General features: G+C 51.1%; 1 protein-coding gene and 1 non-coding gene across 3 annotated transcripts in view; both read left to right on the top strand.

The window, feature by feature from the left end:
* LGR6 (leucine rich repeat containing G protein-coupled receptor 6) overlaps positions 1–26,070 on the top strand; it is a 151,536-nt gene that overhangs the window by 120,948 nt on the left and 4,518 nt on the right. For both annotated transcript variants that reach the window (XM_068995745.1, XM_068995743.1), the window contains 10 exons: positions 2,895–2,963; positions 4,410–4,481; positions 5,636–5,707; positions 6,749–6,817; positions 7,757–7,828; positions 10,926–10,991; positions 13,469–13,540; positions 15,038–15,109; positions 15,814–15,939; positions 20,299–20,459. In XM_068995745.1, the coding sequence (XP_068851846.1) occupies positions 2,895–2,963; positions 4,410–4,481; positions 5,636–5,707; positions 6,749–6,817; positions 7,757–7,828; positions 10,926–10,991; positions 13,469–13,540; positions 15,038–15,109; positions 15,814–15,939; positions 20,299–20,459 (851 nt within the window). The remainder of the gene's footprint in view (positions 1–2,894; positions 2,964–4,409; positions 4,482–5,635; positions 5,708–6,748; positions 6,818–7,756; positions 7,829–10,925; positions 10,992–13,468; positions 13,541–15,037; positions 15,110–15,813; positions 15,940–20,298; positions 20,460–26,070) is intronic.
* On the top strand, positions 19,935–20,038 carry LOC138099063 (U6 spliceosomal RNA). The gene has a single exon (XR_011146679.1). It is a non-coding gene; the product is annotated as a U6 spliceosomal RNA (small nuclear RNA).

Below are 26,070 nucleotides of genomic sequence, written 5' to 3'. Positions count from 1 at the left end.
GAAGAGATGCAGGCTGGAAAGGAAACACATTTTTAAAGACAGGAGCAAATATTACAGCACAGTGAATTATTCCTTGGAAATAATACTGGTTGCAGATCTAAGATCCCTTGTTGTGTTAGTGAATCACAGGTGAGCTAAGCCTCCTCTCTGTTGGACAATGTTTTCCATCTGTCAGCAGCTCAGACATGTCAGGTGTCACTGGGGAGGAACAGCCCTGTGCCATCACAAGAAGCCTCCCCAGTGACACAGCAGTGATGGGCTGAATGTCACCCGGGGCTGGGGCTTACAGTGCCTCTTCTCCAGGGACCGTCCCTTGGCACCACACAGGTTCCTCCCAGTCCCAGTTTGTGGTGCAGGAGAGGGAGGTGGCACAGGCAGATATCTCCTGCTTCCTGCTCCCTGTGGAATCTCCCTCTCACTTCACGGAGTCACTGCAGGGTGAAATTTTTAAAGGTATTATGCACCTTATGTGCATAATTTGGGCTGTCAGTCGACTTAGGCTGCTAATGCCTCTGATTTCAACCAGTGCAGTGATCTGGAGGTTAATCAGATTTGCCCAATGCTTTGAAAATGCCCAGTGGGGTCCTGCCTGCACTTCCCGTTGCTTGTTCCCTTGGGAAATCCACTCCCGTATGTCCCTGAGCAGCAGAGAAGGGATGTGTCATTAACAGTCCTGATAACCAAGCTGAGCAATGAGAGCCCTCAGCCAGGCCCCAGTGGAACCTGGCAGGTGCTATCTGCAGACACTGGCCAAGAGCATCCAAGCAGCTGATAGGGAGCCACAAGCAAAGAGTGAAGCTATGAGCAGTCATGTGTTGGGCTATTTATTCTTGAACAGATCAATCTGGGCTCAAGCGGAGAAGACTGAGGAAAAGCAGTGACGTGCTTGGAGCCAGATAAGGACAGAGTGTGACAGAGCGAGTGCAGGGAGAGGCAGAGCTCTCCTGTCTAACAGATGTGAGGTGGTGTGAAGAGGGGACACATCACTCCTGTTCCACCCCTGGGCCCTGGGACAGGCACAGCAGCTTCAGGTGTGCTGGGGCCCTGCCACCACACTGCAGGGGGGACACTGGGCAGGCAGAGCTCACAGTCTCACCACCAGCCCTGTGCTCCTTCCCTGCTGATTGCCAGCACTGCCAACTATTAGACCACATGAACCCTTTCTGGGTCCTACAGGAGCAGGGTTCATTTGCTCAAATCCCTACACATAGCACCAGCATCCACATCCCTGTGTAACTGGAGGAAGGAAAAGTGCCCTTGGCATCCGGGGACAAACCCTGCCAAAACAGGACCTGCCACAGCACCTGGGCTTCTCGGGGAATCCAGCAACAAGGTGTGGACCTTGTCAGAGCTACACAAGACAAAATCCGCCCACGACAACCTCATTCCATATTTTTCTTTTCGGTTTGTGCCCTATCTTGTAATTCCATGATAAGCATTCCCTAACACATAAATCATGTAAGTCGGAAGTCCTGGAAGGACCAATTTGGAGAGACTGTCTGGGTTGATTTCCCATGTAAACACCTTCAGGGCAAAGCTGAGGTGGGGCCACAAAGTCGTTCCCAAGCAGGGGCACTGGTAGTGAGGGAAGATGTAAGAGACAAAGGGGCCAAGAGAGATCATAACGTAATGACCATGCCTGAGCCCAGAGGATGAGAATTACAGGGTAATTGGGCAGCAGCTCATTGCTGTGTAAATGCTCAGTTATTTCTGTTCCATAAACCACAATCCAGGTTACATGGTAATTACTTTGAGGTTCATTAAGTGTAATTATACAGTAATCTCCAGGAGCCAGTAATCATGTTCCAAAGTATCTACCACTTAAAACTTGGTGAGTGTCATGCAGGTAGGAAGCAGTCGCATGGTTTTCAGACTTCAGTGAATTGGAAAGTGGGATGGCCAGGATAGGATCAAATCTTACTGTGACAGCCAAAATTGCCTTCCAAGGAGAGTGTTGGGCATGCTACAGGAGAAGTGCTGCACACCCAAAGCCCAGCCAGTCTCCATGGGCACCCTCCAGCCAGCAGCAGGATTGGTGCCTCTGGAGGGCTGCTCCTCCCAGGTTGCCAGCAGTGCTCCATAGGCCAAATAAATCCTGTTCCAGAGGTTAAGCCCCTCCTTGGAGAACAAACACAACTCCTGAGATTTCATTCGCACTCAGATGTCTCTTTCAGTTGCCAAGTCAGGGTGGGTAAATTCTACACCTGTCACTACAACCAACATAGCATATTTTATTTGTTTTACTACACAGCAAATTAGACAATGCTCAACACTGTCAGTACCCCTTGCATATCACTTCCAGCTTTGCCTTATAGATTCCAATGTGGGGTTGACCCCAACCATCAGAAGAAGACCTAAGTCTTCCCACAGACTCCTCTTCCCACTGGTCTCAGTCACAGCATGTCCCAGTGGCAGGGAGACCCAGCATGCCCAGGACAAACACTGAGGGAATGGTCCCCTGATCCCCTCTGCACCACAGGGTGAGGGGGCCTGGAGAAGCCCTTCATGGGACCCACACAACCGACGCTGTTTGTGTTTCTTGTCCTTCAAAGAATCCCATTTTGACCTGGAAAGGCAAGAAAAATTACTCAGAGCCAAAGCCCCGGGGGTGAGCTCCTGGGAGAAGGGGCCAGGGCCCTCAGGAGATGGGCTGGGCACGGGGCACTTGGCTCGGACTAGCTCTCACCAAGCAGCCATGGCTTGGACTAGCTCTCACCTGACAGTGTTGCAAGAACGTGTGAGATTGTGTTTCCAGGCAGTGGCTGGATCAGCATGGTAGGAAAAACCTGTCTCCCATGTTAGCGACCAAGTTTCCGTGGCTTCAGAGCACAGATACACGTGGTTGAGCTCCTGCAGAAACATTAATGAATGTTTTTCCCTTCTCTGTCTTTCAGGGATCTGAACTACAACGAGCTGCTGGAATTCCCTGGGGCTATCAGGACGCTGGGCCGACTGCAGGAGCTGTGAGATTTTCCATTTATTCCTTTACAAAACCACTTTCTGTGGGAGAGTGACCAATAAAGCATCGCCTGTGCTCTGACTTGAGGAGAGCACTCAATCCAAGCCTTTCTTTTCCTTCCCAGCCCTCTCCACTGCATCAAAGCAGTTTATCTCCTCAATTTCCATCAGCTCTGACCACCTCCCCATCAGCCTCCACACCATGGCTGGTGGAGGGGACTGGGAGTCCCTGTCAGCCTTGGAGCAGGTTCCTCCTACAGTTCTTCAGTCTCCTGTGGCATCTAAGGAGCTCAAACTCCATCTGTTCTCTGGCTAATTCTGAGTCCATTCCCCAGCTTGGGATCACAACCTGGACTTACCCATGTTATCGTGAGGCCATCGTTTCTGCAGGCCCTGTGCCACCTCCTCTCATGTGCAGAAACTGTTTGATCTCCCTTAGGATAAATTTATAATAGGGAATTAGCAAAGTTTGTGACCATTTTAGTAGATAGCTCTCCTTCCTCTAATTGGTCAGCCCGAGAGACACTAAAAATAAGAAACCTTCCCACTTATCACCCACAAAGGTAGAAGCCCCAGGGTGGGGTCAGCTGATGTGGATCCACAGTTCTTGTGTCACACTGGTGCCAGGCTGGGGTGGGACAAAAGCAGCTGCTGTCGTGTTTCTGGGAGCCTTGGAGTAAAAATCTGACACCAGTTTTTTTCTTTACTGGAAGAATTCTCATGAGATTTCTCTGTCCAGCTCAGATATCATCATTACTCTCACCTTCAAAATGAGAATAAGAGCCTTAATCCCCTTTGAGATGGCTTTTGAAATGCCTGTTACTAAAGAAGAGGCAAATTCCAAACAGTCATCAACTAATCACCCGCTCAGACTCCTCTGGGATAAACAACCTGGGCATCACCCAGAGCCTGGTCCTAGTCCAGCCACAGGAACCTGTGGCTGCCTTTGCTGCCCAGGAGGTCAGACTGTGGCCACAGAGCTCCCTTCTCCTGGAAAAATTTTCTGAATAGAAATTTTCTCAAGCTTAAGCAAAAATATCGCAGCTACACCTACAAATCCTTTAAAGTCTCCTGGGCCGATAATTCCTGGCGCGCTCTGGTTGGCAGCTGTGGAGCTGTAATGGAGACCATCCATAAAAATTGTAGTTCCTGGAGGGTAGAAAATTTTGTATTTGGCTTGCTTCTGTTTCCTGACCTGTAAGGTGCTAAACCTTAAGTCCTTGTATCCTTGGTGGGGTCGGTGGAGTCACATATGGAGCGCCCACAGAGTAAATGCAGCAGATTTTGTCCTGCCAAACCACAGACCTTGTTCACCTGCTGGGATGATGCTGCACCTGGGAAGGAGCCTACATCTCCTATTTGATGTGTATTTTGAAGGCTCTCTGGCTTTAAAAGTGATGAGGAAAGAAGTTTAAGTTCATTAATATCAAGATATTTGTTTCTCCCAACAGCGGTTTTCATAACAACAACATCAAAGCTATTCCAGAGAACGCATTTGTTGGGAATCCCCTCCTCCAAACAATGTAAGAAAATTAAATAATGTTTCCTACATCTTTATATTACCCAGAAAGGGACATTTCCTAATGTCTTGGGTTGGGATTTCTGACTGTGGTCACAACAACAATCTGATATTTGCTATCCCTGTGCTAGGACAGGCTGAAATTGCTCCTTCTCAGCTCCTTTTTGGAATTGCTGTGGGTTCTCCTTTCCCTGCAGCTGAACTTTGCTGCAGCACAGGCTGATAGCAAGGGAGGAACAAAATGCAGGTGGTCTGCATGGAAACTGTCTAAGCCCTGGTTGACATCTGCTGGTGTTTATTCCTTGTGTTCAGAAAAGCAGCTGCATGTGTCAGAGAGCTGGGATACCAGGCCCTTGTGTGTCTGCCCCAGACCTGTGGACACAAAGCTCTGCACATGAATACACCCAGCTGTCTGCTCATTTCTCCTCTGACCCAGGCACAGGTAGTGATTTTTGGGTACTTCTCTGAACCACACAGATACTGAAAACTGTGGCAAGTGACAAAAGCTCTGCTTGTCCAAACTGGACTTAAATTATAGAAATGCCAGTATCTGGAAAAGCCATGGTGACACTGGGTGAAACCATTCACTGCTCCAGCCAGAACAACCAGCCTCATCCCCATCTCCCTTGGGCAGCATCCACAGAGCGATGATGGGGGCCCACACACCCAGAATGTTCATCTCTCCATTGGATCTGCCCATCTCAAGTGTCTCACAGTTTATGGGGGGAAGTGCTCCTTGCAGGAGGTGACTCAACTTCTCCCATATCTCTCTGCATCCCAGAAGAGCTCACTTCTCTCCACCGACTGTGACAGGTGGGAAAGGTGCTGCTGCTGTAGGCATGTGAGACCCAAAGAGGTGTCCTCCAGTGCAAGGTGTTTCTCAGTAGGATTGAAGGAGGGCTTTACACCTTTCTAGCCCCTCTGGTTCAGCAGGACCCCAAAAGGCCCATTCAGAGCAGCAGGAGACCTCGGTTGTACCAATGCCCAGCTGAAACAGGCCAGTGGGAGAGCCTGTGGCTATCTGGGAACAAGACTTGCCCACAGCACAGCAGCACCTCGTGCATGGCTTACTGCTGGCAGTTCTGGGGCTCCTGACCTGTAACAGCATCTTCTCTTCATGTGCAGCAGGCTCTGACCAGTTCCTCTTTCCCATTGCAGCCATTTTTATGACAATCCCATCCAGTTTGTTGGACAGTCTGCTTTCCAGTACTTGCCAAAGCTCCACACTCTGTAAGTTCACCAAGCACATCCTCAGAGAGGTAACATCCAAGCTCCAAGCCCTATGTACTGGGCACCTTTGTGGCCTCCTCCCTCCCTTTTTCCAAGAGCCCCTGTGCCAACAGAGGACCATGAAGCCACTCTGTTGGCCAGCCCCAAAGGCTCCAAGGAGCAGACACTGCAGATGTTTTCTTTTGAGGAAGGATAATTTTGAAAAGGGCATTTTGGAGGCAGCCACTAATTCCTCCTCCCCACACAGCTGACAGGCACTGAGGCCTTCCAGGGTCTCCACAGCTGTGCCAGGAGCAGCAAAGACCTCACACACAAGTGCCACAGCTTTTGCTGCTGTTGTGTAGTTGCCCAAACAGACGGACACTGAAGGCATCTGCCTTCCTCCACAAGATGGAGAAGTGGAGGAACACATGTCCCAACAACATGGCACAAATCATATCACTGGGCAGCCAGCAGTGGCAGTGCTGTCTTCACATGTTTGGCCCTAAGCCTGCCCCAGGGCCAGCAGCACAGGCTGGGCACCACCTGGACCACAACAGCTGCCCCACACTGGCTTTTCAGCCAACCTGTTGTGGCACAGCACTAAAAATATAGAGGCAGAGGCAACCTCATAAATCTCTATTTATAAGCCTCACCCAGGCACATAAAATAAATCATTCAAATAGCCCTGCATTCTTTAGATCCAAATGCATAGACCCGGGGAGGCTTGGGTGGGATGCCCTGCTTACATTCCCTGTGGTAATTGCTTGGGGTTTTTTTATTTAATTTGGGTAGAGATCATGCCAAGAATGTCAGTGGCTGGGAGAGGCTTTGAGCTTGCCAAGCCTCCTTGCACAGAAGTTCCCAGCTCCATCTCGCTGTATCCGCACAGAGCGAGGCTTCTGCTCCAGCCACAGGGACACGCTGGGTCTGGGCCTCTGATCACCACATCTGGGTGTGAGGAAGCAGATTTGCCACTGTGGCTGATGGCACTGGAACCTTGGGCAGTTGCACTTGCCTCCAGCTCTCTGCCCACCTCACCTCACCCTCATTTCTCTGCAGGTCACTCAATGGAGCAACAGACATCAGGGAATTCCCGGACCTTAAAGGCACCACCAGCCTAGAAGTTTTGTGAGTGGCACCTCTCTCCCTTTTACCCTGCTAGCTGTGCTCTTCCTCCTTCAAGGTGGCCCAGGCTGTTTCAGTGAGGACAACTTTCCCAGTGCTGTGCAGTATTCAGCTCTGCCTCTCCCTGGTCACTCACCCTTCTGCTTCGTTTCACCCCTGTGGCTCCTGAACGCAGCTTTCCTCCCCGTGAGTGGCTCTCTCGGTATTCTTGAGTGTGCTCCAATCTTTTTTTTATTTTTTTTTCCTTCCTTCCCTCCTGCATCTGTGAAGGAGTGAGCCTCTGAGTGCAGTGCTTCTGCTGAGCCCCAGTGTCTCTGCCCATACTGGAACCAGCACCACGGTGCAGTTCAGGAACATCTGCCACCCACACTGGGGCTCCTGCAACCACTCTGGTCCCCTCCTCACCCCACCAGGCCCTGGAGAGCAGGGCCTTGGAGGACACGCTGCCTCTGGCCTCACATGGTTCTCCTCTCTTGGGCACTGGTCCCCGTGCTGTGCCCAAACTGGGAGCACCCCAGGCCAGGGTGTGACCTGGCCACGCCATGTCTCGGGGACACTGGGACACACCATCCATCCCTCATACACAGGCTTCTGAGGCAGTCCTGGCTCCAGGCCTGTCCAGCCTGGACGATGGGCACTGGGATGGCAGAGCCCACTACAGAGGGCACTGCCACCTGCGCCAACAAGGCCAAGGACAGCTGTGAACTCAGTACTCAGCAGTGGCCCAGAACTCTTCATAGGCACGTTCACCTTAGCCAGGCCCAGCAGCAGTGCCTGTTTCCAAAGCTGCCAGGCAGTTTTTTATCCTCTCCAGGTATTTCATTGTCCCATTGATATTGTCTCCCCTGCCACTATCTGGGATGGCAGCTGGGCTTCTGCGTCACACAGTCTGGGCACTGGCTGCCAGCAACACCATTTCTAATCTCTCCTCCATCCCTCTAGGACCTTGACCCGGGCAGGCATCCATTTCCTCCCCAGAAGGATGTGCCAGCAGCTGCCCAGCCTCCGAGTCCTGTGAGTAACGCGTGTCTCTGTCCTGCCTGGTCCTTAAAAAATGCCATCAGGAACTGGGCTTTCCTTTTGTCTAGCTCAGGGAGAGGACCAGCTGTGGAAGACCATCTTGTGGTTCTTGTTCCCATTATCTTTTCCATGCAGAAATCATCACCTTCTTAATCACTTCCTTGAGCTCTTGCTTGTTCTTGAACTTGCTGTTTCATCCCAGCATGATGCTCTGGTCTCAGGGCTGCAGTCAGGCACATCCTCCTTGCTCTGCACCAGTAGGAACTGCCCCCTCCATGCAAGGAGAGTAGAGAGGGTACAAAAGGAGGTGGGTAAGAATGGCCACAGCATTTCAGAGCTCCCAGCTATGCTGAAGCTCTTAGCCCAAAAACAAGGGGGAAATCACATTCACCCTCTGCCCCAGCCTTGGCTTATTGCAGTTGGAGCTCCAGCAAGTGCCATCATCCAGAGGAAGGATCTCAGGAGCGATCAGGTCTGACCTGATGGAGACCTGTGAGGCCACATTTCCTCATGAGGGGCAGCAGAGCCAGATCAGGGTTTTGCTCAGTATCTGTTTCTTTGGCTCTGCCTGCTTAGCCAGGCACTGAATGATGCTGGGGCAGTCATGCTTTCTCCTTTAGCTTGGTACATGATGAAATCAACATCTCAGAAAGATTCTGCAACATCTCAGGAATCACACCCCTGGTTCCTGAGATCCCCAACTATGTCTGCAGTCAAAGACATCCTCAGGAAATGCGTCATGAGCCAGATTTGTACAAGTTTGCAGCCTTAGGGCAACAGGAGGCTTGCCTCCCATCAGTCTTTATACAAGCAAGCTGAAAAAGAAAACAAGTTTGTTCCAGAAAAGCAACAGGAGTGAATTCTTGATCACAGAAATTGGAAACGAGTAAAACGCAAAAATAAAAGAAGACAATTTATAACTTAGGAGATTACAGGCTTTTGGTTCCAGCTGTCCCTGTGGGAAGATCTCTCATCTTTAGACATCTGGACCAACTCAACGGATGACTTGCTATGAAAGTGCAGCCTTTGGACTGGCCCAGGCTCTTGGGTCCCAAACCCCTGTTTATGTTTGCAAGCTATCAGTTTGCAAACCCTCACAGCAGAGCCTGTTCTTGGGGCCTACCCCCTCCACGTGGGAGAGTTTTATTGGGATACAGCACCTCGTTCCTTGCTCCTTGTTCCTCTTCCCTAGTGAGCTTTCCTGACATTAATTGCATTGCTTTTAGAGTTTGGAGAGAGAGTATGTGGGCCAGTGTTTGTGCGTGTTTACATCTCTCTTGCCTTTGAAATGCCTTGGCCCTCTGTCCCCACAGACCCTGGGGTTGTTCTCTGCCTGTCTCTTGGCAGCCATAGGAGCTACGACTGTGACACATCTGACCACAGATGACACAGTTAAAGCCTCACTTCTGGCCTCACCCCACAGTGTGGATTCTCTGCAGGGACCCTGCACAGGGGCTGTAGAGCCACTGCAGGGGCAGAGGGTCATGGCCATCCTTGGATGCCACCCATGCTGAACCCAGCACACACAGGCAGGGCAGCCTTTGGCATCAACCTGGCATCATCCTGCTGTTTTCATCCAGAGCTTCTGCTCAGGGTGGAGACCTCTTATAGTCATGGTACATCCTGAGCTGGAAGGGACCGACAAGGATCATTGAGTCCAACTCCTGGCTCTGCACAGGACACCCCAGCTATCCCACCCTGTGCCTGAGAGCGTTGTCCAAATGGTCCTTGAGCTCTGGAAGATTTGTCTTCCTTCTCCAGCAGAAATAGGCAACGCTCCCCTGAGCAGAGCTGAAGTCCCTTGATGCCATCAGCACCCTCATCCTGGTATGTTCCCAACAGAGCACGAGTGACTGGGGCTGCTCTGTAGATTCTTGGCTGCACTTGGTTACCCTCACTCTGGAGGAACCAGAAATAACTCCTGGGGCTGGTTCTCCCCCATGGCTGTTAGATAAGCTACAGCCCTGTCAAGCCCAGTGGATTGACACAGGGACAGGGACAAGTGTCTGATGCCAAGGCTCTTTCTCCATACTGGGTGAGCCTCCAGAGCCAAGCACAAACCTTTTGCTTGCTTTTCCCTCCCTCCTCCTCTCCACCACAGAAAACTGGTGGTGAGGGGGTTGGCAAAAAAAAAATAATTGAAATATTTTAGGAGCAATCTATTGGCAGAAAGATGGAAACCGAGTTTGGAAAGTCGGCAGAGAATCCACATACAAAACTTTACCCTGGGGCAAATTTCCCTTGAACAACCACAAATCCAGTTTCTGCTGGTGGGGGAAAGAGCTGGGTTTAAACGTTACTCCTTACCCAGCCTCTTTCAGCTTCAATAAATTCTCGTTAAGCTGTGCCAGGGTGGGTTTTCCTTCGACTATCAAGCCAGTCTACTCTAGATGCTGACATGACACTGGGCCATGAACCAGTGGGAAGAGGAGTTTGCTGCAAACTCCTTTCAAGTGACAGCACTTGAAAGAACAGGGACCAGAGGTTTTCACAGTCTGGGATGTCCTGAACCAAATCTCTGCCAATGCCACAACCCTTTCCCTAACCTTGGGAGAAAGCCAGGAAAGGCTGAATGGGGAGCAGGCAATGGGCAGTGGGTTTGCTGTGCCAGAAGGGAGGAGAGCAGCTGGCTGAACAAAACCTCCCTGGGCTCTGCAGACACATCTGCAGCTTCTGGGAGCTCTGGCAGAAATCTCTCTGTGCTGTGCCCGCAGAAAGCAGGGCTGTGCATGGCAGAAGTGGCACACAGCTGGGTGGTTTCACAGGTGGGTTTCACAGCTGACCTGAGGCTGGGGAGGAGGACAAGCCCAGCTGTACGAGCAGCTCCATCAGCCACAGGCTGTGCTGCAGGGAGCTGGGCAGGGGACGGAGGAGTGGGTAAATCATGGGGCAGCCCTTGCCTTGCACAGAGACACCCAGAGCCAGCATCAGGTGCCGAGTGGAGATCCCACTCACCGGGGTTGCCAAAAGTGGAGCTGTGCAGAATGAAGTGAGGCCACCTCACTCTCCAGCAGTACCTGCCTTCCAAGGGAGGGCTCAGGGGCACTGCCTTTTGATGTCCCAACATTCCTGTTCTGTCCTTCCCCTGCAGAGAGCTGTCACACAACCAAATCGAAGAGCTGCCCAGTTTCCATCGGTGCCAGCAGCTGGAGGAGCTGTGAGTATGGAGCTCGTTCCTACTGTGCTCTGGGGGGAAAAGGGCTGTTCTGAGGAGAGGGGCAGTTCCCACACACAAAACTCCCTACGCACTGGGAAAGTTGGGCATTACAACTCACTGCTTGGAGTGCAAATGGATCAGAGCTCCACTCTTTGCCCCTGTGCACATACAGAATAAAAATACACTCCCTGTGCATAGGAGCTGAATTCACTGAGGTCCTTTCAGAGGTCCCAGACACTTCAAACAGAAGTAGGATGTGACAGCACTGAATTCACTTCACTAACTCCAGTCCCACTATGAGCTAATCAAGAATGGGGTTTAATGTCCACCATAAATGTCTTCTGCTTCAAGGAGGGGTCCCATGCCATGGGCACAAAGCAGCTCTTATCCACCCTGCCCAGGGCCAGCCCCTCCTGAGACAGGGGGGATTCTTTCCTCAGGTGTAGGACTTGAATTGGGTCCTCTGCAGGCCCCGAGAGGCACCACTGTTGCTCTGAGACAAAATTATTCACATCCAGCTCAGAGTGTCTGCAGATCTGGCCCTACACTTCAAATAGAACACAAGTCTTTGGCCTTTTTGAGAAAAAAAAAACCAACCAACCAAACAAAAAACAACAAAAAACAAACAAACAAAAAAAAACTTTAAAAAAATTAAAATAGACTCCGTGATTTTTTATAGAATTCTGCTGCCTGGAAGAACAGATGTATGGGGGCAACATCCCCATAAAAAAACCCACAGGACAGGTTGTCCCTGCTCTCTGCAGCACCGCAGCCTGGACAGCCATCCAGCCTTAGCAAACTGGATGTTAGGACACTGTGAAACCACATGAAAATGAGAGTTACACAGCCCCTGCTGCCTTTTATGGCAGCTGTGAGAGTACCCCCAGGAGAACATTTGAAAAACATAGAAAGTACACCAAAAAAAAGATAAATGTTCAGAATTCCAAACCTGCAGTTTCACACATTCTGCCTAAGTTCCTTCTTATAAAATTTTATAATATGCCAAATTCGACTTAACATTAATAGGAAATACAATAAATCCCAGTTTCTGGCTAAAGTCAAACAGATTATACCTTAAATTAATATTTTTTTACAAAATGAGTATTTGGTCCCTTAACCCCAAAGTTATTGTCCTGTAAGCCCCACCCCCACCAAGCATCAGCATTCCTGATGGTTTGGAACAAGTCTGGTGGTGCCTGGTGGTACAACCTGGCACACAAACAACTCAGGTGTGCCATGGCTCTGCTGTAACTGCCTCTGTGCAGACCCTTACCTGCACCACACAGGTCATCCCTCACAGCTAAACACCCCTAAATTATTTTTCACCACCTTGCTCCAATACCCCTTCTGCCCAAACTCCACCTCTTCCAGTCAGTGAGACCCCCAAATTTGTGCCCAGAGCTTCCAGTGGCCCCCACATGAAATCTTGGCTGGAGGTAGAAGCAGTGCCAGCCTGGTGATGTGGGGCACCAAGGGACCAGCCTCAAGTGCCCACCTTTGGAACAGGAGCTCGGCCAAATACCAGCAGAGACATTACAGCCAGCACATGAGGATCCTTGTGTGAGATGAGTCAAGATCATTTCTGAGTCTAAAGGCAGGTTAACTACCTGAAAAATGCCCAGGGAGCTGCTGTAGGTGGAGCACCAGGCAGTGGCTGTCTCCCCTTGCAGAAGGTGGGGACACGGCTTCTGCAGATCTGGGAATTCATGATGGGCGTTCTGCAGGAATCTTCATAAATATTCCCCATTGTTTCACACTAGGGAAAACAAAACTGAGGAACTGAGGCTTTCCCACAAGGTGCATGGTTGGAGTATCCAGGATGTCTCTTGAGGGTTTGGGAAGTGTGTAGGTCAGTCAGCAGAGTCTGTGTAAACTCTCACCCTGCTCTTTCCCCTTCCCCAGGGGATGAAGGAGACAACTGGAAAGGAGATGTGGAGGGCTGAGGCACTTCATGTGCAGATGTGGATGGTGGGTTTTACAAGACATCAAGATTTTTCTTCAAGAAACACTGAGATGCCTTCAGCCCTCAAACCTCCTTCATCCTCACCAAGGCAAAGGGCAGCACCACGTGATCCTTCCTGAAGGGTCACACAGAGCTGGTTGCTGATCACTGGCTCCAAGCTCTCAGCATTTCCTCTAGAAAAAGCAGTTTGGAGGCCCAGGGCAGAACAGAGTGGGAAACCAGTGTGGATTTGGAGTTAACAGGGCACCTTTGGCCACTGCACATCAACAGTTCTTTACTGAGTCATGATGGCATGAAAAGCAGAGGCTGTCTGAGCCCTGGAGCTGCCTGGAGGAGAGAATGGCTCTGACAGGTTTTGCTGCTCATCCTGTTTAATTCTTGAAATAAGAGCAGGTCTCCCAAGCACAGCAACTTCCACTGTGACAGTCTGCATCTGCTGCATCGGGACAAAGATCTCCATAAAGTAGGAACACTGCCTTCAGCTCTCTTCTCAAAGCAGTTTCTGTTTTTCCAGTGGTCTCCAGCACAACAAGATCCACGAGATTAGAGCAGACACCTTCATGCAGCTGATGGCCCTGCGCTCCATGCAAGTATTGTCTGCCAGGGGACCAGCTGGGGTCATGCTGGGAGGGGGAACTGTGAACCCAGATGGGCTGTGGGAAGCTCCCAACCCCGCTGCCTCTGTCTCTGCTGGGAGGCTTTTCTGTTGAGTCCTTCTTCCATTCTGCCTTAGAGAAGAAGAGGGCACAAACCATTCTTTTGGCTTCCCCTGTGCCTGCAGACCCCCCTCCTTTCCTGCCCCCCTCGTGCCCACACCCCACACGCTCTCACCACGCGCTGCAGCTCTGCCAAAGCAGAGCCCACATCACAGACCGGCCTCCTGAATGCCAGGCGAACTCAGGGCAGGGATTCACCCTGGTGTACCTGAGCTCCAGCACCCCTTATGCTACACAGGGTGGTCCTGGGCCGTGCACTCCTGGAACATCCATGCAGAGCATCCTGTTTGGTTTGAAAGTTCCTCCCCACTACTCAAAAGCTTGTGTTCCATGTACCAAGTGCACCCAAGCATGCCCTTCCCATGCACACAGAGTGACCTCCTAAGTGCTTGGCACCTTGGAGAGCTGGCAAGGCCCTGAAGGGCACGATTGTCTCTGTGACATCTGGGAAGAGCCCTGACGGTCTTTATTTGCTGTTCTGTTAGGAAGTGAACTAAATCCCATAGAATCTTTTCCCATGGTGCAGCAGTGTGAGTGCCATTTAATAGCCCAGCATTCCTAGGATCCCGTGGGTGTCATGTACACCATGTTTACAACTGCCCAGGAACACTGAGGTGTCCCAGGTGACACTGCAGACACTCATGGAAACATGAGCATGCTGCTCCAGCCCACAGTCACACACACAGAGCTGAGCAAGCTCTGGCGTGGCCTTTGGGTATGTTCTGGTCCCTCAGGGAAGGATTCATCCCACCCAATTTCACACACATCTGAGCAGGTATCTTGGCTCCCTTAGAGCTGCAGAGATGAAGGTTGTCCTGCAGTCAGCCTTAGGGCAAGAAATGTGTCCCAGTTTGCTGGTTTCCTCAACACTGGTGACAGAGAGAGCAGAGTGCTCTCACTTGGCTGGAGGCAGAGTTTATTGAGGGGACTCAGTGAATCCAAAGCACCTGTACATGACAGGAGACATTCCAAAATCACCTTCCCCAGACTCCTGGCCCGATCTGCCCTTGCTGCATCCAGCACTGTGACTGCACTGGGGATGCTCTGGCACTAAGGCATGACCTGTTTGGCACGTTGGCATAAAATTCCCAAATTTACAGAAATTAAGCCAGAAAAGAACCTTTCCCATTGGTCCTTTCCCATTGGTCCCATCAGAGGAGCTCCTGCAAGGCAAACTCTTGTGCCCTCTGTTAGAAACCACCCATCTACAGACCCATAGTTGTCTGTGGGGAGCTGCAATGGGACAGAACTTGCTGCTGACCAAGGGGCTACTGATCCCACATGTGCTCCCATCAGGGCCAGGCCAGTGTCAGCAGCTTCACTGCCCTGCTCTGCTCTCTTCTTACTGGTGTGTCCTTGCCTTGCAGAGACCTGAGTTGGAATTACATCCAATTTATTCACCCAGAAGCCTTTGTGACCCTGCACTCCCTCACCAAGCTGTAAGTTGCAGGGATATTTTATTCATGGTGGGCCATGGATAGGAGGTGTCTGAGGACCTCAGACTGACTCCCTGGGCTACCAGGACACCCGGGATTTAGAAGGTGGAAGACTGATGTGCTGAGGTGCATGTCTCAGCACTGATGTGGACAGAACAAATCCCAAGGTTTCCTATTAATATTATTAATAAAGGGATGATGAAGTGCAGGAGGGGCCATCTTCAAGATGCTCTCACCCTGAACACTTAAACCTCCATTTCCTGATGCTTTCATAGCTGCCTTAGATGCCTTTAAGGAAGATCAGCATGTTGGGCTGTTTCTGCAAGAGTCACTGCAGACCATCTGTGCTGGTTCTGGGGGTTGCCCAGTTCCCAGGCCTCTCTCTATCTCTTGGGTATTTTATGGGCTGGGACCTGCAGCCATTCCTGCCCTGTTATGGAGGAAGAAATGTGTGGGGCACGTATGTGTACAGTGAGGGAGATACCACACAGAGCTTTCAGCGTGGCCATTAACCCCAGTCCCTCATTTTCCCAGGGACTGCAGTCTCAGTATGTTTATCTCCAGAGGCTCCTGGCCCAGTGCAGCTCCCAGCCCCAATTTCAGCATCACATCATGGGAGCAGTTGAGGCAGTGCCCTCTGCTTGGCTGAGATACCACTGGCAGCAGAGCCCTGACCGTGGTCTCCCTCTCTGCTTTCCCCTCACCAGGGACTTGACTGACAACCAGCTGGTCACGCTGCCCCTGGATGGTTTGGCTGGACTGACCCATCTGAAGCTCCAAGGCAACCCAGCTCTCTCTGAGCCCTTCCCCAAGGAGAGTTTCCCCAAAATGAGGTACTTGGAGTGTCGACTCTTTCACTTCTGGTGTTCAGCACAGCCTGTATTTGCCTACAGCACTCAGCCTCCGGCTCTCCTTTTCTGTCTTGTGCTTTCTCCACACTTCCAGGCCCATGGGTAGAGAAAGATCCATCTGCTGCTAACGCATCTCATCTTTAATATGCTCCATGGGAGAGCAATGATGTGCTCCCAGGCCACCACCCCCACCCCAAACACACACAAGTGGAAAGCATGGAGCAGGCCCAGCTCAGGGCTCCTCTCAATGGAAAACATTCCCAGAAGCAGTCCTACCTAATGACATCCAGGTTTCCTTCCATAAACTCTGCTTGTGTGGCCGTGTCTTGTCTGTTATGGATTAATGAGGAGCCTGAAGGGGTCAAACAGATCAAGAAGAGGCTGCAAAAGGCTCAGAGCACAGTGCTGTGCTGCAGGCTCAGACTTTCCTGACCCTCCTTGGCTCCTGGGTCTCAGTGTGGCACCTGCCCTCAGGCTTAGGCACCCATGCTCCAGAGAACACAAATTCCCCTCAGATGAAGTCATCTCTTGCTTGGGTGTCCCAGGGAGTTCCCTTCAAGCCAAGAATGCATGAGCTGATGCTCCTACTCATCCAGGATGGGTTCCCAAAGTTCTCCAGTTTACACACAGGGCTGGGGTCACAGGTCACTGCACCAACACGGGGCTTAACAGCTCAGGCCTGAGGAAAAGTGTGGAGCTTCACTTCAGGCTGCCTCAGCAGCAGTGCCTGCAGGGCTCTCTCTTCTGACTTCTTTAACTCATAGCTGGGATCTGCTGCATGACTGGTTTCCAAGTGGCAGGGGATTCCAGAAGCTTTTGGAGGGTTTTCTACACCCAAGATCATAGAACAATAGAATGGTGTGGGTTGGAAAGAAACACTAAAGCTCATCCCGTTCCACCTCCTGCTGTGGGCAGGGACACCTTCCACTATCCCAGATTGCTCCAAGCCCCATCCAATCTGGCCTGGAACATTTCCAGGCATGGGGCAGCTACAGCTGCTCTGGGAACCCTGTGCCAGGGCCTCAGCACCCTCACAGGGAAGAATTTCTTCCCAATATCCCATCAAACCCTGCCCTTTCCAGTAGGAAATGAGGATTCCTTGTCCTTGTCCCTCCGGGCCCTTGTCCAAAGTCCCTCTCCAGCTCTCTTCACAGAACCACAGAATCAGAGTCATTGATATTGGAAAAGACCTCTGAGATCATCGAGTCCAAGCTGTGCCCAATCCCCACCTTGTCACCAGCCCAGAGCACTGAGTGCCACCTCCAGTTGTTCCTTGAACACCACCCAGCATGGGGACTCCAAACCTCCCTGGGCAGTCCCTTCCAATGTCTAACAAGCCCTTCCTTGAAGGAATTCCTCCTGATTCCAACATGAGTCTCCCCTGGCATAGTCTGAGGCCATTTCCTCTCACCCTGCTGCTTAGTGCCTGGGAGAAGAGACCAACCCCCACCTTGTTACAATCATCAGTTGTAGGGAGGGAGAAGGTCCCTGCTGATGGGGGATCCCTTGAGCTTCCTTTTCTCCAGGCTGAGCCCCCCCAGCCACTCTCCATATGATTTACTCTCCAGACCCTTCCCCAGCTCCATTTCCCTCTTCCGGACTGACTCCAGCCCTTCAATGTCTTTCTTGAAGTGAAGGGTCCAGAACTGGAAATAGGACTCAAGCTACAGCCTCACAAGTGCCAAACCCCTTTAGGTCCTGGAAGGGGTTCTGAGGTCTCCCTGGAGCCTCCTCTTCTCCAGGTGAACACCCCCAGCTCTCCCAGCCTGGCTCCAGAGCACAGGGGCTCCAGCCCTCAGAGCAGCTCCGTGGTCTCCTCCAGACCCGCTCCAACAGGCAGTCCCTTGTGCAGGGTGGGTCAAGTTCAGCACTTCTAGGGTGCTTCTCCTCTGAATTAGTTCCATTGGCATCTCTTGAGCCGGTTTGAATTTGTACAAGAGAACCTGAGCCAGCAGCAGTGCTTCATTGAGCCATGCCAGGCAATGGACCCATTAACATTCCCTAAATTTTGGGGTACTGCCATTAAGTAGCCCTGCTCCTGGGGCATATGTCTGGAAGAGTCATCTGAGCAGTTCTCAGCCTTGCTGGGAGCATCTGCACCTCCCTACCACCTTTCAATAATAGGATCTAATTTGGAGCTTATAACAGGAAACAAGCTTGTATACAGAGTTTCCAGACCCTCCCAGGGCTCAGCCAGAAATGTTTGGGAACATAAAACAAAAGCATATTTTTAGATTAGAGAGTTTTACCACATTTACTGATCTTGTCAGAAGACCTTAATTGTCTGGAAAACCTGAGGTTCCTTTGCCTTCATCAGCAGTCTCCCTGACTTCCAGCAAAGCCAAAAATGCAGCTGCTGACAGACAGCCTGGTATTGCATCCAGATGATGCTCAGCTGCTGTTGAATTAACCTTGTAAGACATGCTGTAATTAGTAACTAACAATTCAACTTTCAAGTAGAAATCAGACATATTTAAATAACTTGCTTCACTTTGGGAGACCTGAGAATTCCTGCCTGAGCTGGGACTCCTGGAACTGGAGCTTGAAGGTGCCTCTCCAACCCTCAACAACAAGGGGAGCCTTGCTCTAGGGAAGCTTCTCCCCTTGAGGGAAACAAAGGATGCCTGGCAAAACACAGCCTTGTGGTAAAAATTGAAGATTGTACATGGCTAATGCAGTACTTGTGCTCAAGGCACCAACTCTGGCGTGCCCCAGGTCAGAGAGAGTCCAGCTGCGTTACTTCTGTGCGTCACTGAAGCGACTTTGGCATCAGGAAAAGTGCTGCTTGTTGGGCTGGCTCGCTGGCTTCTCGGCAGAGGGAATGCGGCAGGAGCCGATGGGATGGGCTCACGTTAGCTCGGAGACAAAGAGAGAGGCTGTTCTGGTCTGACTCCTAACAGGTTTATTGTTGGAAGTTTCGCTACCCAAACAAGCTCGGAAGGGATGGAATGCAATGAGATCCTTCCCCCTGGTTTGTCCTCAGTTTTGTAGAGAGTTTGAAAATCGCGGTGAAAGAGGAAAACAACCAATGAGTTACAAGCCAGGGGTCGGATACAATTTAACAAGAACCACTGGGGTAAACCGAGAGGCGGGAGTTATAACAGAACCAATGAACGACCGAGTAACCGAGAATTTTCCCGAACCGGGGGAGGCGGCTTGGACCCAGGCACTGCCCAGGGGGTGCAGCTTAGGCTTCTGAGCCACCCCTGGACCCACCCGCTGAGTCTGCCTCTTGGGGAAACTCGATCCAGGGAATGGGCTGGGATTGATTGGCATCACGCTGCCCCAGCCCCGCAGCGGGCTGGGTCACAGCAACACATGGCATATTGGAGAGAGGGGCTAGTTTAGTCTGAGGAGCACAGCAGAAGGGTTTTTAGGAGTGTGGTGGTTTAGGAATGGTATTCTCCAATTTAGTATTCCCCCTAAAACCATGCACCACTCACTCCTCCCCAACAGGAGGCACAAAAGGCCAAGATCACAGGTTGAAATAAGAACAATTTACTGGAAACAGCAATGAGATAAGACGCAAACAGTAACAGCAAAAATGTTAATAACAAGAAATATAAGAAAAGAAAATTATTTACATGGAAAGGCCCCCAACAACAAACAAGTACCAGATGGCTCCCCCATCACATTTGCTCCCTTCTCCCCAGAAGAGACTCCTTTTCCCCCAGCCCCCAGCAACGAGTAAGGTGGTACAGAATAACCTCTGGGTCCTGGCCATGCTCCCTCCCTGCTGCAAAAATTAACCCTGTTCTGGCTGGAACCAGGAGAAGGAACTATCTGGGAGCTTTAGAGCAGTTTCCAAACCTGGTGTTTAACAACAATTTTATTGACTGACAATGTCTTAAGCAACAGAAGTGGGTCAGTGCAGAGACACCATGGGGTGCCCTGGGTCCACACCCTGTCCTACACGGAGTCCTTCACCAAAGCAAAGTCCCTCTCCACTGTAACCATCACCCTACAGACCAGCTTTTGTCATGCCAGCAGCACATGTACCAAAACCAGAAGGATACAGAGAAGATCAGCATGGCTCCTGTGCAAGGACATCACAGAAATTCATGGAGTGTTCCATATTTTTTTGTCTCTGAGGTTAGCTCAGCTGGTTAGAGTACGATGCTAAGAGCACCAACGTTGTGGGTGTGATCCCTGTATGGGCCATTCACTTCAGAGCTGGACATGATGATCCTTGTGGGTCCCTTCCAACTCAGAATATTTTGTGACTCTGTATAGATGAGTTTCATCTTTGAACAACTGAAGGAGCTAAGCAAAAAGTGTCAAGCAATGGAAAGTCAGGTCATGGAGGGGACACACTTTAAAGTTCTGCTTTCTTCTGTGCAGAGTCCTGGAGGTGCCGTACGCCTACCAGTGCTGTGCCTACGGGAGCTGCAGCAGCTTCTTCAGGGTGTCCAGCCAGTGGGAGGCAGAAGACATGAGCCCTGAGGAGGAGGATCCCCACAAGAGGACCTCAGAATTGTTCCCAGGTCATGCTGATAACCACTGTGAGTAAACAAGGCTGGATGGTGAGCAGTCCCTGGGCAGGGCTGCGAGTTCAGGTGCAATCCTGCATGTGCAGGAGTAGTGCCACTGTCAGAGGTGACACCTGCCTCAGGGAAGGCAGGCTGAGCCTTCTTCAGCACAGGTGGCCCATTGCTTTGAATGGGCTTCATTTGGTGATCCCACGTGGAAGAAAGAGTAGATCTGGCACATCCAAACCTTCACAATGTAACCAAAGGACCTGGCAGTCCTCCACGATGTGGGCACATTCGTCAGTTTGGCCTTGCTGGCTATGGAGGGAGGCTGCCCAAGGCACTGGAAGGTGGCTGAGGCTACCTGGGACAACTGGGCTTGGTCATTAGACTTCTGGGCAATGTGGAGCCTTTGGCATCAGTCTTCATTGTTACATCATCTAGAGGAAGGACCCTGGGATTAATCTGGGTAAGAGAATGAACTGAAAGACCTGGAATATTCAACTGGCTGGAGGTAGAGAGAGCTGTGGATGTGCTACTTTTGTACACATCCCTGGTGTTACGGCGAAGGTCAGGGTTAGGTGTGACAGCAGGACACATTTGGGGAACACAGCACAGGGACTGGCCAAGGCAGCAAAGAAGGAGCTCCATGGTCAAACAGCACTTTCTGTCCAAGAGTCAATTTATTCTGTGCTCCAAAGTGCAGCTCTGCACAGACTGAATGAGGCCAGTTCCAGGAGGCCAGCAGAGAGTGCAAGGCACCCCTGCACTCCCAGCCCCACAGCACAGCAGCAGCTCCAGCACAAGGCTGGTGTGATCCCTTTGCAAGAGAATCTCAGAATAACGTAAAGAAAAGCATGAGCCCCTTTGCTTCCTCTGTAACTGCTGGAGAGTGGAAACAGCATTTCAGGACACAGCCTGGGTGCTGCATCTATTTATATATCTGTGTACACACGGTGCACTTCCAAGGTCTGAGACACCCTGTAGGCAAATCCACACGGTAGATGGAGAGAGGGCTGTGTCCCTGGAGAGCCCCTGACCCACCTGCTCCCAGGAGCACTGAGCATCCAGCCACAGCTGGGGGCTCTGCTGTGTCCTCCCACATCCTGAGCAGGCAGGACTGGATCTGGAGGCAGATACTGACCCGGAGCCGCTGGATGCTGTGTTATGGGCAGGATGACCGAGACACTTGGTGACACAGCCAGCAAGTGACCCACAAGCCCTGTGCTCCTGCTCCTGCCCTGATCCTTCACAGCCTGAGAATAAGCTTTAGACATGCAAAGAGTCCAGCCAGAGGGTAGCAAATGTGATTCCTGCTGGCATGATGTGGCTCCAGGAAGCATGGTAGACTTGCTGGTAACACTGGCCAGACAGTACAGAGGAGTCATGTTACAGTCATTGCTGCAGGATTTTATTCTGAGCCAGGTCACTTTTTCCATCATTAATGCAGCCCATACCGTAGCAGTCCGGGTGCAGATAGTTGTGGGGTTTGCCCAGCAAATTATAGCATTTGTGGAAAGATCTGGTTTGTGACAAGGGGCCACAAATCTGCTTTTGCTCGGTACCAAAGTCTTTGATGTCCCAAAGGATGCTCTCACCTGGCCCTGTCAGCAGACCAAAACCTACTACAGGGTTCCAGGCCTCCAGGCCGCTCTCAGCCTTGCGGGTGGTGTGTTCATGAGATGCTGGGACCCGAGGGGAATGCTGATTGACTCTAAGAAGTGCCAAATGAGACTACTTGCAGCTCGTAAAGGCTCCCACTTTCAGACATTAAAGCACCAGATCTGTTTTGAAATATCAAAGCACAGAGGTGCAAACGTGAAATGCACAGGAACATCATTCCTTATGATGTGCAGCTTCTGCAGATGACTCTCCAGACCTCCAGCAACGGGGTCTGCTCTTGCTGATAAGGGGTTTGTGATATTGCTGTTTTACTTAATCATTGCTTTATTTCTGTTCCCTGTGCCTCCTTTCCAATGGCCACTGGTGGTATTTAGCTGGGTTATATGAACCTTGTAACACGTCCTCATTAAAGAGGAGAAAAGCTCCCAAACATTCCTTTCATGCAAGAGGGAAAGTGGTCTGCTTAAAACAAAATGCCTCAGGGCTGTGTCACAGCAGGGTCCAGCCAGGCTTGTCAGGGCACTCAGATGCTGTGAGAGAACTTGTGAGAGGGACAGGGAACACCTCCAGACAGCTCTGGCCTCTTGATGCCTGAGGTGGCCACCTAAAACACAGAGATTAGACAAGAAGAAGGGAATAAAGGTAGGTATTTATTTGAAGGGCCTTCAAAGGCACACCCTGGGCAGTCAAAAGGCTACACCCAAGATGGACCCTGGGTCATGGGTTCTTCACACTTTTATAAGTTTGGTTCATTTGCATGTCAGGGTTAATTCTCCAATTATAACCTCAGTTCACGATGTAATTACTCCAACTTGCCCCCCCTTCAGAGGCTTTTTAGTTTACACATTTTGTGGCCTGGTGTCCTAGAGAGGTTTGTTGTATCTGACCAGCATGAGCAAACAGCAGCTAACAGGCCACAAGAAACTTCAGAGTTACACACCAGGCAGTGCAGGATTTGAAAAAGTTAAAAGTTAAAACCTAAGGCATCACTCTCAGCCTTGTGCATTGCTTCCAGTCCTTCCCAAACAAATCCACAGAACCTCCAGCTGGGTAGTGAAAGGCAGCTGGTCCCAGGCAGCCATGTAGGGATAAGAAAAGGCTCCCCAATGCCCAGCCCTGCCCTGCCCAGCAGCGGCTCCTGCAGCCTCTTCTGCTCCCATATCCAGCACCAATGCCCCACCCAAGCCCTGCACCTGAGGGACCACCAGAGCACACAGACCAGAGCACATGTGGTGCCACAGACCCCAGGCCCAGATCAGCTCTTCCCCATCCTTCCAGGGCCCTGGATGCCTGGGAACCCACCCCACACCACCCAGGAATGTCCATTTGCATCTGAGTAACAGCCACCTGAGGCCCAAAGCAGTGTGGTCAGTGCCTGTCTCATCATTCTGTCACCTTGTCAAAACAGATGTTTAAGGTCTCATTTCCAGCACTTTCAGTGTTAGGGATATCATAGAATTGTAGAATGGTTTGGGTTTGGGAAGAGCCTTAAAGCTCTTCTCATTCCACCCCTGCCATGGCAGGGACACCTTCCACTCTCTCAGGTTGCTCCAAGCCCCATCCAGGCTCACCTTGGACACTTCCAGGGATGGGGCACCCATAGCTTCTCTCCAGCTCTCTTGGAGCCCCTTTAGGCACTGGAAGGGTCTCTAAGTCCTGGGGCCTTCTCTTCTCCAGGCTGGGCAATCCCAGCTGTCTCAGCCTCTTTGGATTACAACTGGCAGTGTTTAGCAGACACCCCTGTCCCAAGTCCATCCCCTGTGGCTGAGCAGGATCCCAAAGATGGCTCAGGGCCCCGTCACCAGGAGAGCCCCCAGCAGTCGCCAGCAGCTCCCAAGAGTGGCTGCAGAGGAGGGCAGGAAAAGTGCCCTGGGGCACTTCCACCACCACCCCAGCACCTCCCTTTGGGACCTCTGGTTTGAGGATAGAGAGGGATGTACTCACTTACAAGCACATGTTTGCAGTACTGGAACAAAGCTGTGGGGAGTGAGAAGAGAGCGCACGTGTGCGGCTATCCTCGGCAGTAGGACACTGCTTCCCCCAGCCCAGCACCTCCAACAGCTTCTAAAGTACTAATGAACTTCTGCAACCACGTGGCAAACCCTGGAGGGTCCTTAGAGATACACTTTTCCTACTTCTGTCATTCGAGAAGGCTACTCCAGACCCAAAATAGGATCTGCCCAGGCCCCTTGCAGCCACTCGTGCCCTTACGCCGAGGAGAGGGCAGGTCCCTGCAAACCCTGGGGACTGCCCTGGCTGAGACAGACAGGACTAAGGGGGAAAAGCATTCAGCCCGGTGTTTTCTGTTCTATCCCTTCTCCAGCAATTCTGCTCCTCTTCCTCTCACTTCACTGGCAGCTCCTTTCTCGTGGAAAGGGCACTACTGGCAAAGTGGTTTTTTTCCATAAGACCTCAGAAAGTGGAGGCGCCTCAGCAAAATTCAAATAAATAACAGGTTCTTCAAAATCAATACAGCCTGCCTTGCTAGGACACAACAGCCATTTTCCTTTCTCCACAGTTCCAAGGCTGGAGAAGGACTGGTTTCTAGCAGAGAGAGGTACATTTTGCACTTTGAATCCCACTGTGCTGACTAAGGGTTGCTTTGTAATTCCCAGCAGGCTTAGTAGTCCAGGCAAAACAAAGATCTTCCTTCACCTCATGAAAATGTTTAACCTGGGCTTAAAACCAGGCTTTGAGGAGAAAATGGATGGCACAGGTTACACTTTCCCAAGGGCTGGGTCTCAGCAGAGCACAGAGAGAGCGAGCCTGTGTCTGTTTTATTCGGGTATCGTGACTGCACATCACAGCCTCCGCACTGTGGCTGGAAAAGACACTGGAGATTTATAAGACTATAAAATACAAGGATGAAATATTTTTCCATCCCACTGTGAGTTGTTCCTTGCCAGGATCCAAAGCAGCAGTAATATTTCAATTCTTACGCAGACAGATTTTAAAAATGACTTTTTTTTCCAAAGCTCCCTGAAGCTGAGAAAGCCATGAAGCTTGTCAGGAGGCACTAAAGATAGCACGTTATTTGTCATCATCCTTTAATCAAATAATCCCAGTCACATTTACAAACACAGGCAGAGAGCAGAGCTCATGAGAAGCACCACTTCTAAACAGATTAGACAATCCCACTCAGGTCAACCTTATCTTCAGCACTGTGGAAATTTGCCTTCCTGGCCAGTGTCTGAGCTGCCAGGTGCACACCTGGGCTCCAGCATCAGTCCATTCATCCAAGAGAGAGTTCATCCCACAGATCCAGCTCTCTGTCTACCAGGCTGTAGCAAGAACAAAACCACATCCTTTCCCTTTCCTCCTGCTGGCAGAAAACCCTCCAAAGATCTCCCCTGGGAGCTGAAGGCTGTGCTGGTGCCAGGGGTGGGAACGGGGCAGCAGGACAGCAGCTGTCCTCACTGTGTCCCAGTGCTGTCAGTCAGCAGGACCTTGGGGAGAGGAACAAGAACAAAGCAGAAAAGCACGTCGTGGATTAGACTGAGAGGATGCCATACGCCTTGGTGATGACCTACACTGAAAACACAGTTGAGGGCTCGGCCCCATTCCCTTCCAGCAGCTTCTCCCTCAGCCAGGGGGTCTCTGCCTGACCCTCAGCTAGCCCCAGCCTGGCTCGGGGTGCCACTGCCAGCATGACAGAGACGCTGGTGCAGGGCTGGGCTCCGCAGCCTGGCTGCACAAGCCCCACGGATGCAGAGTCTGCAGCCACAGGCAGCCAGTCTGCCTTCAGCAAATCCTGGGAACATCCACGATTAAAAACAGTCCCAAGATTTTACAGGGCATAAAATAAAGCAATAAATGTTGTGTTCCCTTGTCTCTTTGCTGCTGAACCGTTTGGCGGTGGTGACTGCTGACGAAAAATTTGTGCTGCAAGAAGAGGCTGATGGCTCCCTCTGAACAAAGCCCCAAAATCCCCGTTGATGAACAAACATTGGACAAGGCCTGCCCAGAAAGCTCCCATGGAGAAGATGCATTTGAAGGCTTTGTGTTCTGTAACCACACAGGC

This window comes from Aphelocoma coerulescens, chromosome 26 (assembly GCF_041296385.1).
Source record: "Aphelocoma coerulescens isolate FSJ_1873_10779 chromosome 26, UR_Acoe_1.0, whole genome shotgun sequence".
In the NCBI taxonomy this organism is placed as follows: Eukaryota; Metazoa; Chordata; class Aves; order Passeriformes; family Corvidae; genus Aphelocoma; species Aphelocoma coerulescens.
Note: the sequence above shows the minus strand (reverse complement) of the source record. Positions and strands in the feature narration are given on the sequence as shown.